The 13932-nt window shown below is 41.0% G+C and overlaps 1 protein-coding gene across 3 annotated transcripts in view; it reads right to left on the reverse strand.

Annotated features, from left to right (window-relative positions):
- The window catches only part of chd7 (chromodomain helicase DNA binding protein 7), an 85071-nt gene that overhangs the window by 34426 nt on the left and 36713 nt on the right, over window positions 1–13932 (reverse strand). For all 3 annotated transcript variants that reach the window (XM_088429232.1, XM_088429230.1, XM_088429231.1), the window contains exons 5-8: window positions 13292–13746; window positions 1145–1289; window positions 508–639; window positions 280–345 (exon numbers count right to left, since the gene is read on the reverse strand). In XM_088429232.1, coding sequence (XP_088285358.1) covers window positions 280–345; window positions 508–639; window positions 1145–1289; window positions 13292–13746 — 798 coding nt within the window. The remainder of the gene's footprint in view (window positions 1–279; window positions 346–507; window positions 640–1144; window positions 1290–13291; window positions 13747–13932) is intronic.

Here is a 13932-nt window from a genome sequence, read left to right on the forward strand (position 1 = left end):
TGATTGATTTAAATGATGTTTGTTTTCTTTAAAATCTTGAGTGCCGCCTGAAGTACTCCCAAGGGTACCAGTACCCCCATTTGAGAACCACTGATCTACAGCAACAGGGCCCTGGATAGTTCATGGGAATTCACCCTTATAGTGTGTCAATCTTTGTTTGGGTCACCACCGGGGTTTGCTAATCACACACAGAAAACCATAATTCAGCCAGTACCTTTCTTTGTAATTTATGCATTGTTATGAGATGTGTGGAGTAGTAGATGCATATGTCTAACTCACCTGTTTCTGGGTAATACGTACACCCATGATTTTCTCCACAACTGGTCCATCAGCTTCAGCTATGTCCTTGAACACAAAAAGACAACAAAAAAAAGGTAAGGGAGCCGTTTGCTAAACAAAACATACACACAAGCTTGACAACCTTGGGTATCATTCAATATAGCATTGCTATAGTTGAACAACAAGGTCTAACTTTTAGAACGAGATCCAACCACAAGCACACTGTACCTGCAGCTGATTTGATGATGATGGGGACTTTGGTGCAGGTGAATCGTCTCCACTGTCGTCATCTTCTGAAATTCGGAACTCCAGGTCTTCTGTATACCGCTTCCTCTTCACTTGTCGGCTGGAGCGGCGCTTCTGGTGAGCAGAAAAAGAGAGATGTGATGCGCTTGCACAGAGCTGCTTGTTAATCATCCCACTCCATGGAACTTCACATGAACAGTTGTGATGTTAATAGATATAAAAGGCAGTACAATACATTCCATTGACTTAAATCAGAGAGAACAATCAGCTGTTTTTATACATTGCACTGCCAATAGACTTTATTGAAACTATTGATAATTGTTCATTAAGCCATTTGACTCATGAAAACACTCTGCAAGCGGTTGCAATAAATGCAGTAAAGGGTGAGAAATGGCTTCGTGTGCTCAAGGCAAATGAAGACTTTAAATTGTTTATAAATAATTCTATTTAGGAGTTTTGATTTAAAGTTTGCATACAATTGAACATATTCAAAGATATCGTGTCAAAACAGTCTATGTAAATTTCACACAGAGGACAAATTGCAAGGGTTGTCAGTAAGGTTAGGTTATGTTTGATTTGTGCTGCATGAATGCTACTTTCAAATATGAGAGCTCTGTACCTGCACACCATCCTCGTCGTCCTCTTCGACAGGCGAGGGTGGTGGAGACTTCAGTCCAACATCTTCACTAACTGATGACTGTCTCTTCCTCTTGGAATCCTTCTTGGCAGGAATGACGCCATCTTCGGACTCCGCCTTCTTAGTGCTAAAAGTGGTGGGTATTGAAAAAACATTAGACACATAAATTTCTTGGATAAAATTCTAAACAAGACAAATTATAATTTACTCTTTTGACAGCCTACAAAGGTGTGTTCATACATGTGTGGGTGTATGTACGTGCGCAAGTGGGTGTGTGCGTCTGTGTATATTTAAGTGAGCGTATGAGCCTGTCCCAGGGCAGTCGCCATGTTTGATTTACCCATTTAGAAATCATTAGTGTGCCTCAGGCTCTGGAACACAGGGGGTTAATTTGATGAAAGACTGCAAGGGGGTGGAGGGAGCACAATCGAGAGATGCAAGCTGAGAGGAAGCACATGAGGGCCCAAAGAGAGCGCAAAAGGGAGGGGTGAGGTTGAGAGGCTCCCATGCTTCCTCTAATCTCTGGCATGGAAAGAAAGAGGAGCTGTGTGTGTGCTTGTACATGTGCATAGCGTACTATACAGGAAGTCCAGGGGACACTCATGTGCTATAGACTTTAGCACAGTAGTACACGCACTCATAATTAGTTGTTAGCAATTACTTTAGCTCAGTGTTTCCTCAAATCGAGGGGCGGGCCTCTCTGGGAGGCGCAAGGTGATGCCAGGTGGGGCATGGCTTATTTTTTTCAGTTTCAGACTTAACTGTAATCCATATTAACTGTAAAAATTATTAATAGTTGTTGCAAGTCGATTTATATTGCTTTTTTCTACAGGTTTAGGTGTACTTATACAATTCTTACAGATACTAATTTTATTCATAGTCAGCATGGGGGGAGTTGCGAAAATTCTCCTCTTTCCTAGGGGGGCTTGGCAAAATATAAATAAGAAGCATTGCTTTAACCACTGACAATCCTATCACTATTGTGACACCAGTTGGTCACAATGTCAGAAACTTCAGCTCAGAGTTAGGAGGTGTCACAGTTCAACTCAATCGCGCCTTTTGATTGGGGAGAAAAGAAATAGTTGATATAGAGTGGCAAGGTAACCGCTGTCCACACTGTTTTGTCCCAAATAATTATTTGTTTGGACTAAATGTGTGGTAAGTATGTAACAGAAGAATACAGTCAATTAAAACAATGAGGTGAGGTAAGCTAAATTCAAACTGTTTCCTGAAATTTCAATGATGTAGAATGACTGAGTTTATCAAAAAAAAAAAAAGTTAACTGATTTATCGAGATCAGAATACATGGACAAATACTGAAAATCAGAAATATGCGGCAGGACAACTATGTGCGCGCGTGAGTGTCATCATCTGAGACACAATTTAAATGACATACTGTTTCTCCCACCCTGCCCTTCTGCATCACAGCATGTATGTGCAACTCTCTCTTTCCTGCTCTGTGCCCCTAGTCCCTCCAGCTTGCTCTCTCCCTTGCTGTCCCTGGGGCCTTTCTCCTTTCATCCTCACGCCAAGAGCAATAACCATCTCCGTGGTAACGGCTGGTCATGTGACCTGCACCTGTTCCTCTGGCTGGTCGCCACACACTGGAGCCATCTGGCCACACACCATACGCACACACTTCTCGACTTGGCTGTTTTTCTCCCTCCTTCATGGTCTTGCTTCCTCAACTTCCTCAGTCATCCCCCAATCAGACTTCATCTTGTGCTAAAATGGCTTTCACACCTTGGTTCCCACTTAAAATGTAAATGTATGATTCAATATAGCCATAATGTATCCCACGAGGCATCCTCCAATTGTTTATGGTGTTCCATATGCACCATAAATGTATTGTTGACAAAAAAGCAAAGCAGTTTGCTTTCAATGTCTTTCACATCATTAAATACATTAAATACATGAATGGTGTCACATTCATGTATGTACTTTTTAAAACATGTATTCATGCCTTGTGACTGGACAAGATTTTTACCAGCATACACAGTAAAGTTAGCCGCATTAGTAGGTGAATCGGATGCAATGTTTGAGCCTTTCAGCGGCTCCTAACCATTTTATTTATTGTTCATATTTATTTAATTTGAACTTACTGGAACAGCGCTTTAAAGGCATTTGATTTGTTTGGTTTCAAGGAAGGACCGAATAAAAACAAAACAATAAAGATGTTGAGACACAGTTGTCTGTCGTCTCATCAACATATTATCATGTCCTATAAAACACACTGTGTCACTGGCATTATTCCTCATTAATGATATAAATCTATTGGGGCTAGCAGTGCTCGGGTTAGCTTTATATCATTACGTGTCACCTAACCAACGGCAGGAGAAGACTGGGATACATTCAATTGTGTTGTCAAACTAACCCAATTATTAAAAGTAGTTTTGCTTGTTCCTAACCTGTTTGAGTAATGTGATTCGATTGCAGTTTTTTTTTTTTTTTTTTAATCGAGAACAGTGTTGAGGGCCTCATAAGGTAGCATTCAGTATTTTCCATAGCAAAACATAGACAATCAGAAACAACAGACAGCTGTGTTTTTCTGACCCTTGTCAAGTTGTAAGCTTTTGGCGTAATTTGTAAAGGACAAAACATCCACACCATAAACTGCAAATCTGTATGACCAATGTCAATTATGTCATGTTTACTTTTTGTTTCTAAATGCCATAATTTTAGTTATAATGGAGTTGCACTTGATTTGCAACAGTTCCTATCGCCATTTTCAAACGGTACTCTGCTCGCTTGTGAGATTCTCACTTGTGCCTGGCGTTATTCTCGCATGACCTTGAGTTTGTCTGTCAAAGCTGACAGCCATTCCAAAATAACGTGAACAATAGTGATAAAGATTGTAGTTATAACAACAATGGCACAAGCAGCAGCTAAGGACAGTTACACAACCTACCTGTCAACCTGTACACCTTTGGTATAATTTGTAGAGGTGGAAACACCTTTTTCATAAGATTCAGTACACCCCAGGGATGACAGGTATGGATAATGGACAATATACAAAATTTTGCCCATTATTGGTCATCAACCCGGAACCTGGCCCACATCATGAGTCTGTCCTTTTTTCCACACGGAACCTATACATTTGTCAGTCGATCTGTGTTAAGCAAACTGTCATCGCTTTTGTCAGTTTGTCAAATGGGTTTCGGTCACTGGCGGGATGTTCACCTCTGGGTTTATGAGCATGGGAAGGCAAATTTGAAATCACGATTACATTACAATTAATTGCGAAGCCTAGGTTAAGTACTTCTCTGACAAACCAATCACAACGCCACATTCTTCCACCCTAATATCCATCTCATTCACATCTGCATCCATGGTCTTGCGGCATTTAGGAATACTGAGCACGATCTATGGAAAGCTCAAAATTTTCTTTTGAGGAAATTGAGGAAGTAAAACAAAGCCCAGAATTGTAGTGAAATGTGGAGTTTGACAGAGGCTTTATGGCTGGGTTGGACAACACGTTTAATGGATGTCTGCTGATTTGATGAGCCATACTATGACCTATATACAGTACATTCAATTCCTGTCAATTGAAAACAAGGGTGACAACTGTGCAAAAATTGTAGCATTTACATGTACACATGGCACCGTCACCCACAAATAAAAACATACAACAAGGTTCTCAAATGTGTGTCTGGGTGCTGGTACTGCAAACAAAATCCCACCACACACAAATGCAAGTGTGCGCGCACACACGCAAATACACACACATAGAGGGTGGGGCGTGGCACCTAAGAGCCGTGTTATTTATAGTTGCACTTCCTGAGACAAGTAGACAGAGAGGCGGTGTGAGTGAACAGGACAGAGAGAAGGTCAAAGGAATGAATTGAGCTGACTCTGCAAAGTAAACCACCTGATTTTCGTTCAGTTCGCAGCAAGAGGGTATAAGCAAACACACACAGTTGAATTCACCAGGACCACGGTCACAAGATTAACTAATAAAAGTGAAGATATTGTAGTCTATTTAGTACAACAAAACATCAATCCACAAACATTTGTGTCAATCAGTGATCGCCGTGTATCATGAGAGATAGTCAGAGGTACAGAGAGAAAACACCTTATTTTCTAAATTTTTCCGAAAAGTTTTTTTTTTTTTAAATACAAGTACTTCTACATATACAACTGACATACAGTAAAATGAAAGGCAGGAAAAAACAAATTCTGTTTTATTAGACTGCAAAAAGCATAATGTGTATCATGGATATAAAAAAACAAGTCATGGCTTTCTGAGCATACATTAGCCTTTTTACCAATTAATCGGGTCATTTCACACGGTCAGTTTGTGAGTAAATCGAGATGTTTCGGTTATTATACTTTTTGTGACATTTGTTGTAAGTAAGCTACAGAAAAGTGCTAGTTTTTAGTTGTGATTGCTTGTTTCTAGTTTTGTCCAGCTTTGCTCGGCTTCATGCACTTCCGTCACTTGCAACACATGCACACGTCTTATGTAGAGACTTTGCCTGCAAGAGGTACCTGTCCATCAGCTAGAGCAGTGTTACTTGGGAACAGTAATTGTGGCGGACACAACAAATAGTGTTGGTCGTAGCCTCCTTATTGCGGCGAGCCTGTTCAGATGCATAACAGATTCAGCCCTCTTGTAAGACTCACTCCATCTCCATCTATTGGCTCCCACACTTTAGTTATACGTGACTGCCAACGTCTGTAACATTAAACTTAGAAACCCAGCCACAGTTGTGTGTCTTCCAGGGGGGGAGAGCACCAGACACTAAAGCTAGTCTTAGGGAGCTGGCACGCAAGAGGCCAAGACCTCAGCGTAGAGCAAACAACACTGGCTAGTTGGACATAGTGATACATCTTGGCCGTATTGATATTAGGATGAGGCAATCGGAAATTACAAAGAAAAACACAACTAGGACTTGTAATCTTGCTAGAAAGTTGAGTTGGCATTGAGCAATTGTTTCTGGCCCTCTGCCTATGAGAGGCAACGATGAGAGGTTCGGCCAATTGTTCTTGCTTAACCGGTGGCTGGCTAGATTTTGTGGAGAGCCATTCCAGTTTGTAGATAATTGTCCCTACTTCTGGGGCCCCCCCAACCTGCTAAGGATGACTGACCTTCACCCTAACTGGGAAGGCGATGTCACTCTTTCTAGAAACATATATATCACTGTTTGAGCCTTCCATGACTTCCCACACGAAAGCATGTCAGGTCACAGGCGATTAGTGAGCCAGTTAGAATGGGTGTGGTGTCTGTAAGGTTAGAGCTACTAGCACTATGCGGAACTATCACAACACACATAGCTTTTTTTTTGGAGTGTTGCCATCAACACTCCATTCCCTTACCTAATGGTGATTTCCCACGTGACACAATTTCTACTGAGGTGGGGCTAAATGCGGAATTTAACCATGCTTCCTCAACTTGTCCAGTTCGTGACATGGTACTCACTCTTAATGCTAAAACTTGCATGCTGACAATTAACTACCATATTCCAACATTATTAAACTCTTGCGGAGGCTACATTTACTAGACATATCACGTGACAGGCACCACAATCTTATATGTATTATGTCTAAAAATTGTGTGTATACTGATTTGAACCTCTGTTTCATGAATATTCTCTGTCCTCACTGTTATCGAAAGTCTTGCTTGTAAATGAAATTATTAGAAAGCACACACTTAACATGATTGATTTTAACCAGAGCTCTCTAGAGGGCAGAGGTGTCGCCAGTATTTCAGAACAATTTCAGGGCTTTCTGAGATTAAACAAAGGATGTCTTCCAAATTTCTGTTTCTAAATCCCAGAAAAAAAATGTATGTTAATGATTGGCCCCATTACCAACAACATCGACACATGTTTAAGAACACCACCTTGAGACTTGACAAATGTACTATTATCCAAAGTGACTTAGCAAAAAAATCTAGAGGTAATATTCGGCTCAGCTCTCTCTTTTCAAATGCACGAGGAATGTCAAGAGAAATGCATTTTTTTCATCTTTGTAATATTGCTAAGATCCACCCTATCCTGTCTCCTAGTGATGCAGAGACATTAATTCATGCATTTTTCATGTCCTGCTTTGACTACTCTAAGGTATTGTTCTCTGGTCCTCCCATGTCTAGCAAGTCTAGCGAACCTTTGCAGTTAGTATAAAATACTGCAGGAAGAGTCCTGACAAGGACAAGGAAATTCGATCACAATTCCCCAATAGTAGCCATCTTGTAATAGCATCTGTTACATCTGAGATGTGATTTCAAGGATTTGTTAATTACTTATAAAATATTACACAGCTTAGCATCCTCCTTTCTCTTTTAATTAGTATTACCATATGTTCCGTACCGAAACCTTTGGTCTACAGCTGCACGATTATAACCAAAATAATAATCATGTTTGGTCAAACATGTCTATTTATTGCCATTTTTTTAAACAAGCAGTATATTAACCAGGCTTCAAGGCTTGATTCTTACAAATAATGATAAGAAACTAAATTAAATAAACAAAGTAAATAATTAAAACAAATGGCATACAGGGAAACAGAGCTAACTTACTTGCAGTGCAAACCAACTTAAAAAAATGAAGCACACTTAGAGCCAAGAACTTTTACTTTGAAGCAAATTTTAATGAAGTAGCAGTCAAAATGTCTTTTTCAGTCATTTCAAACCTTTTTTCCAATCAATTTTTTGCCAATCACATTTTTCAAAATGGGTCTCATTTGACAGCTAGCCCTATATATATATTAAGAAGAGAAACAATGCCATTTCACACTGGTAAATAATATATTAGGGTGAGAAAAGCACAGGCTTTTGTCATGCAAACGCGTGGGAAACTGTCCCCTGGTAGAAGGACAAAGTGCTTGATTTGACATGTAGTGTAGCTGGCTTTTTAAATGTTTATATCACTGAGGATCAGCTCAATTGTGGCAGCTAATATTGTGATCGCTATTAAAATTTGATTAATTGTGCAGCCCTACTTCGGGCACAAGATGTTGGTTTGTTAGTGACAAGAAGAGCCAAAAAAAAGTTTGCAGGATTAAAGGCGCTTCCCATTTTTTTTCCTGCCCCCTTCTCCCGACTTGGAGAGGGGCTGGTTATCGAAGAACTAATTGAATCCTGCTGTGCGGGCTGATCACTGGTGGGGGCGAGACAGCATATAAGAAAGAGGTGGCAGACCTTGTAGCCTGGTGTCGCAGCAACAATCTATGCCTCAACACAGACAAGAACAAAGAACTGATCATAGACCCAAGGCGCCAGATGGAGCCGCACAAACCACCACTATTTACCAATGGGGCAGATATGGAGAGAGTGAAAGCCTTCAAATTCATCGGCACCTACATCAGCAAGGATCTCACCTGATCACCAGATCATCAAAAAGTCCCAACAGAGACTGTACTTTCTGAGGAGACTGAAGAAATTTGGAATGCCAGCAAAGATTCTCAACAACTTCTGTTGAGATGTACAATCCAATGTGTCGGCTTCACCTCCATCACAGTCTAGTACAGCAACTGTACAGCACAAGACAGGAAGGCTATCCAGCGTGTGATCAAGACCTAACAGTGCATCTGTGGAGCAGCCCTCCCCTCACTGCAGGACATTTACCAAACCAGGGTGTTGCGGACGACACACAACCATTTAAGGGACAATACTCACCCACAACACAACCTGTTAGAACTGCTGCCATCAGGCAGATGCTGCAGGAGCATGAAGGCCAGAACTGCCAGGCTGGCAAACTGCTTCGACCCACAGGCCATCCGGATTCTGAACAAATCCTCATGCACTAATCTGCCTGCACACATGTACCTTACAACGCTACACAGTGTAGGAAAGCTGATAAATACATACAATTTTGCACAATCTGTCAGCATTATCTTTAAAAGAAGACTAAGACATGTCCAGCTGCTAACCCAGTCATGGCACTCTGTGAAAGCTGAAGAGAAGTAAAATGACAACTTCTAAACAGTTTTTACCAATCGCCTCACACAGTGCAGCAGCGTCGACATCATATAAGTTCTCTGTGAGTCGGAACGTCTCAAGGTTTGCCATGCGGCACATGTTGACAGACCTGCACCTTTAAATGGAATTCGTTCAATGTAGCAGTGCTTTTAAGCAGGTTTCCGTTTCGGCCTTGCATCCCGGGTGTTCAGGTCATTCAGGTGATGAAATATATCAGACAGGTATGCCAGCTTGCACCACAAGCTTGCCACTTCCTAGCAGCTTTGAGTAATCTGATCTCTTGTTTGTCAGAAAAACTATGAGTCTCACTTGAAGCTCATACACATGGGCCAGCACTTTGCCTTGCGACAGTCACCATACCTATTGCTCATGTGGAGCAATAGGTCTTTATGTTCCGCTCCCATTACCTCACACAAAGACATTGGAAAGGTTTTGTCTTCACATAGTTCACTGTACGCTCACCATCACACTTAAGATAGATCTGCTGTTAAGATCTTTGCAACGAGGGCCTCAAGGTGCAAAAAAACAATGTGTAACATTAACAATTCAGTTTCTTACTTTGACCCTACTTACAAAGCCTTTGATGAGCATGACATCGCTCCATCAGTGCAGACACCTGTGCAGTTTTCTCACGTAATCTCGCTTTTGTTATGCTATTCTGACGTGACCCAAAATATTTCCTCTCAATTTACATGCAGGAAATGTAAATTTTTACGAACTCACGATGCATCAATACATTCCTATTAATTAGGTGATATTAGATTATTTCCCGCTGCACACCTGACGAAGTCATTGCCCAAGAGCGCCAGCCGATATTAAGCATTTTCACACATCTTTTAAGATTGACAGAATATTTTGCGCTGTCTGTGTAAACATGGGTGGTATCAAATAAAAGCTTGGATTCCATATTCCAGACTAAAGAGCATGATTGTACTTCTGTTCTTTCTTTTAAAATGTGTATTTAAAAAAAAAAGGCTTTTGTGAAAAGATGACTTTTTCACTTATGCTTTTGTTTTAGTGACATCTGAAACATCTCAATTACACTCCCGATATAAAATATAAACAAAACCAACAAAAATGCAGTCTATGTAACCATGTACTGTATGTGTTTATGTATGTACAGTATGTATGTAGACTCAGTAGCAGAGTCGTCATCTGCAAACTGAGAAGTTGCAAGTTCCATCCCCTGACTATTGTGACCATGTCAAAATGTCCTTGAGCAAGACACTGAACCCCCAGTTGCTTCTGATGCTGCATCATCAGTAGATCAAATCAGTTGTCAGTGTAGAGTGATTTGAGTACTACTATTAAGTGCAAGTCCAATCCATTTACCCTGGACCCAGCAAAAACTGACTGCCACCACAGTGGGTCAGGGTGGCAATAGTTGCTGGAGGGATTGCGGGAAGGGCTCAGCGCATGCCAATGTCTCCGCTAAAGCACTCGCGTTCCCAGGGTTGGGGCCGGGTAACTAGTGTGGTGGGGCTAACCAAGAGAAGAGGCAGATAGGGACTTGCTGCTGTGTACTCACACCTTGTAAGGCAGAAAGCCATACCGCGCTTAGTGCATAAGGTATTCCTTCATCCATGCTTCTTCTGTGTGGCTAACTAGTAATCGAAGTTTTGCAGAAACACTTGAAAACCTGAATGAATCTTGGAGAACCCAAATGATAGTCTCAGTTCCCCTCGATTACACAATTCTTTATGCCCAATCCTTGTTGCCTAGTTAGCCGCTAACTGCAGTGCACTACAGGTGGCCCGAAAGTCACATGGTGGCCATAGGCTATTGTTAAGGTCGACAGCAACATCATTTCATTATATTCAAAAAATTGCTTGTAAGGAAAAAAAAACTTTTATGATTAAACTTTGATTTCTGTTGTTACAAAAGCTGCATCTGACAACTGTCAAGACCTACTTCAAAATTTCCATTCAATGACCATACCATAATATTCATTAAAAAAAAAAAAACATTCTAAAATACAACTGTGGTAGTATGAGGAGAGAGAAAAGATAACAGTGGCAGCAAAACTGAGTGACACAAAAGATGAATGAAGGGTTGAGGGCTGGGTGAAGTTGGTCCACCATTTTAAAGTAGCACTGAATGGCCAGCAGCCATTATTATGCTAAATTAACCTGTGAGCTGCAGGCCGCCACTCAAGATGGAGGAAAGCCTGAAAACAGATAACCACGAGTTTACAAACACACACACACACACACGCGCACACACACACGCACACACACTAATTTTCCACCCCCACATTTCCTCTGCCCACATTGAGGTGAAGTGGTCAGCAGCGTGGCTTTCATTATCATTAGACACCATTTTCTGCCACAAAGAAAAAAAAACCCCTCCCCCAATACACGTACAAAACGCCTAACCCCTCATCGCCTCGCTGGCAACCCACCCCACCCCAACGAGCCCTCCCTCTTTTTTTTTTTTTTTTTTGCCAGTGGCCGATGCAAACATACGGTATAAGCCCACCTCCCCCAGTGTTGACCCTTGCCTGCAGCTTTGGTCCACCCTCTTCCTCAGGATAAAAGGGCCGAGAAAAAGGAAAGAGAGCGAGGCTGACGTTAACACACAAACTGCACACACACACACACACACACACAGAGCGAGAGAGAGAGAGAGAGAGAGAGAGAGAGAGAGAGAGAGAGAGAGAGAGAGAGAGAGAGAGAGAAATAGGGGCTCATCTTGTCTGATCAAGTTTCTGACTTCTCAATGAAAAGCACCTCTGAATATAACATTAAAATATTCCCATCTTTGCTTTTGCCCTGTGTTCATTGAGCCGAAAGGTCAGCAACTGAAAACACTGGACAGCATTGGGAAGTGGGAGCATCAGAATAAAATCAGACACACTTAGACTTTGTCTACACAGAACCAGAGCTATTTAGACCCAGATAATTATCCCTTCTTCGTGTGTGGGGGAAAAAAAAAAAAAAAAAAAAAGAATCCATCTGTATAGCTTTGTTCATTAAAAAAAAAAAAAAATGCTGCTACACAAACCAACATAGTGCTGTTTCATTCATTTACAAGTATACCAAGCTGCTGGGTGGAACTAGTTTCAATAATTCTGTCGAATCAGAAATAATTTCAGTCTTTTAACGTCACCTGCGTCAGTGTCTTTGGTGGTAAATTGAGTAGATTGGACCTAAAATTCCGGTTTTTGAATGCTACATGCAAACGCAAATCCGAAAACAGTAATCCCTCGCTGTATCGCGGTTCACCTTTCACGGGTTAACCGCTTCACGGATTTTTTACAGCTTGGATATTTTTTTACAGCGCATTGTGCTCTGAATCCTGATTGGCTCAGGGACTTTACTGTTGTCTCGAAATAAAATATTGACGCTGTATATTTTTTTCACTTGTCAATTTATTACAAAAGGCAAGAGGATCCAAAAGCTTGCTTTCATCTCTCCTGTGCGCGCTCCGCTCAGCACACACAAAAACGTGCTAGTAAGCAGATTGATTGACAGCTTGGTCTCTGAGAGCCGATCACGTGACTTGTAGGTGTGCCGAGAGCAAACGCACACACCCATTTGTGTGCCGACATAGAGAGCAACGGAGAAATGCGCAGCTTTAGAAATCTGACTTTTCCTAGATTTCTTTTGTAATAAACTGAAATTTCAAGTGTATTGTTATGATATAAGAGGCTTCACTTTAATTCGATGTCCGGGCATATCCGTTTATAACTTAGTAACTACTCATAACAATGTGCAGGTTCAGGACGAAGAGGCATAGCTGGGACTGTGAAATACGCAAGTGACAATGTTTCCAACTTTGTATTACTATATTAAAATGATTGTTTTAAACAAATTTGGGGCTTTAAAACAGGTTTTTTGGGGGGGTTTATTCTATAGTTTAGTATTGCATTGTAAAAGAATGAAAAAAATAAAGCTGGCTACTTCACGGATTTCACTTTGCCATGTTATTTTTGGAACGTAACCACCGCGATAAACGAGGGATTACTGTATATCAACAAACAAAACAACATTCGATATATGTACCAACAACATTACCTACATGCAAAGATAACCATTATTGATACACTCAAAGCAAGGCATAATGACATTGGCTGATTGCATCTGTGAAAACAAAGTGTCAAAGTCTGGATTAGGGGTCGAATATATTTGTTGTTCTAAATAAAATTTCCTAGGATGCTTCACAAGCACAGTGTAATCCTGCAACCCAATGGTCAGTGATGGTGTTCTTACCTGGATTTTTTGGGCATCTTGGCCTTGGGTGTGGAGTTCTTGACTTTTTTCTCCTTGGGTTCTTTGGGAGTCTTGGGGGTCTTGGGTGTTTTAGGCATTTTGGGGGTCTTAGGCTCTTTGGCCTCAAAACCCTCTGCCTTATCCTTTGGTTTCTTTTTCCGTTTCTTCTTCTCAACAAGTGGGGAACTTCCATCTCCAATTGTTGTTCCAGAACCCTGCTCACACCCCGTTAAAGGAAATTCTGACTTGACATCTTCATCTCCTTTTTTCAAGCTCTTTTTTGCTTCCTCTTCTCCATTTTCTACTTTTGTTTTCTTTTTCTTCTTCTTTTTTGGCTTAGTCTCCTGGTCAATAAGCTGTTCTGTGCTGACAGGTTGTCTAATGTCACCAGTACTCCCAGTCAGTCTATCAGGAACCATCACTGAAGCATCAGCAGATGGGTCCAGCGGGGAATGCTGAATGGCCAAGGAGAAAGAAGGCAGTTAATGTCAAGCAAACACACAGTACAAAAGCACACTATTATATTTGATTCTTGATATTGGGGGAAAAAAAAAAAAAAAACAGGACAGCAAAAGGGATGCAATCCCATGTATCGTGACCAGAAAGCAATGAAAATCAAACTTGTTTTAACATATAAATAT

Source organism: Hippichthys cyanospilos, chromosome 12 (genome assembly GCF_059441005.1).
Source record: "Hippichthys cyanospilos isolate Australia breed blue-spotted pipefish chromosome 12, RoL_Hcya_1.0, whole genome shotgun sequence".
Taxonomy (NCBI): Eukaryota; Metazoa; Chordata; class Actinopteri; order Syngnathiformes; family Syngnathidae; genus Hippichthys; species Hippichthys cyanospilos.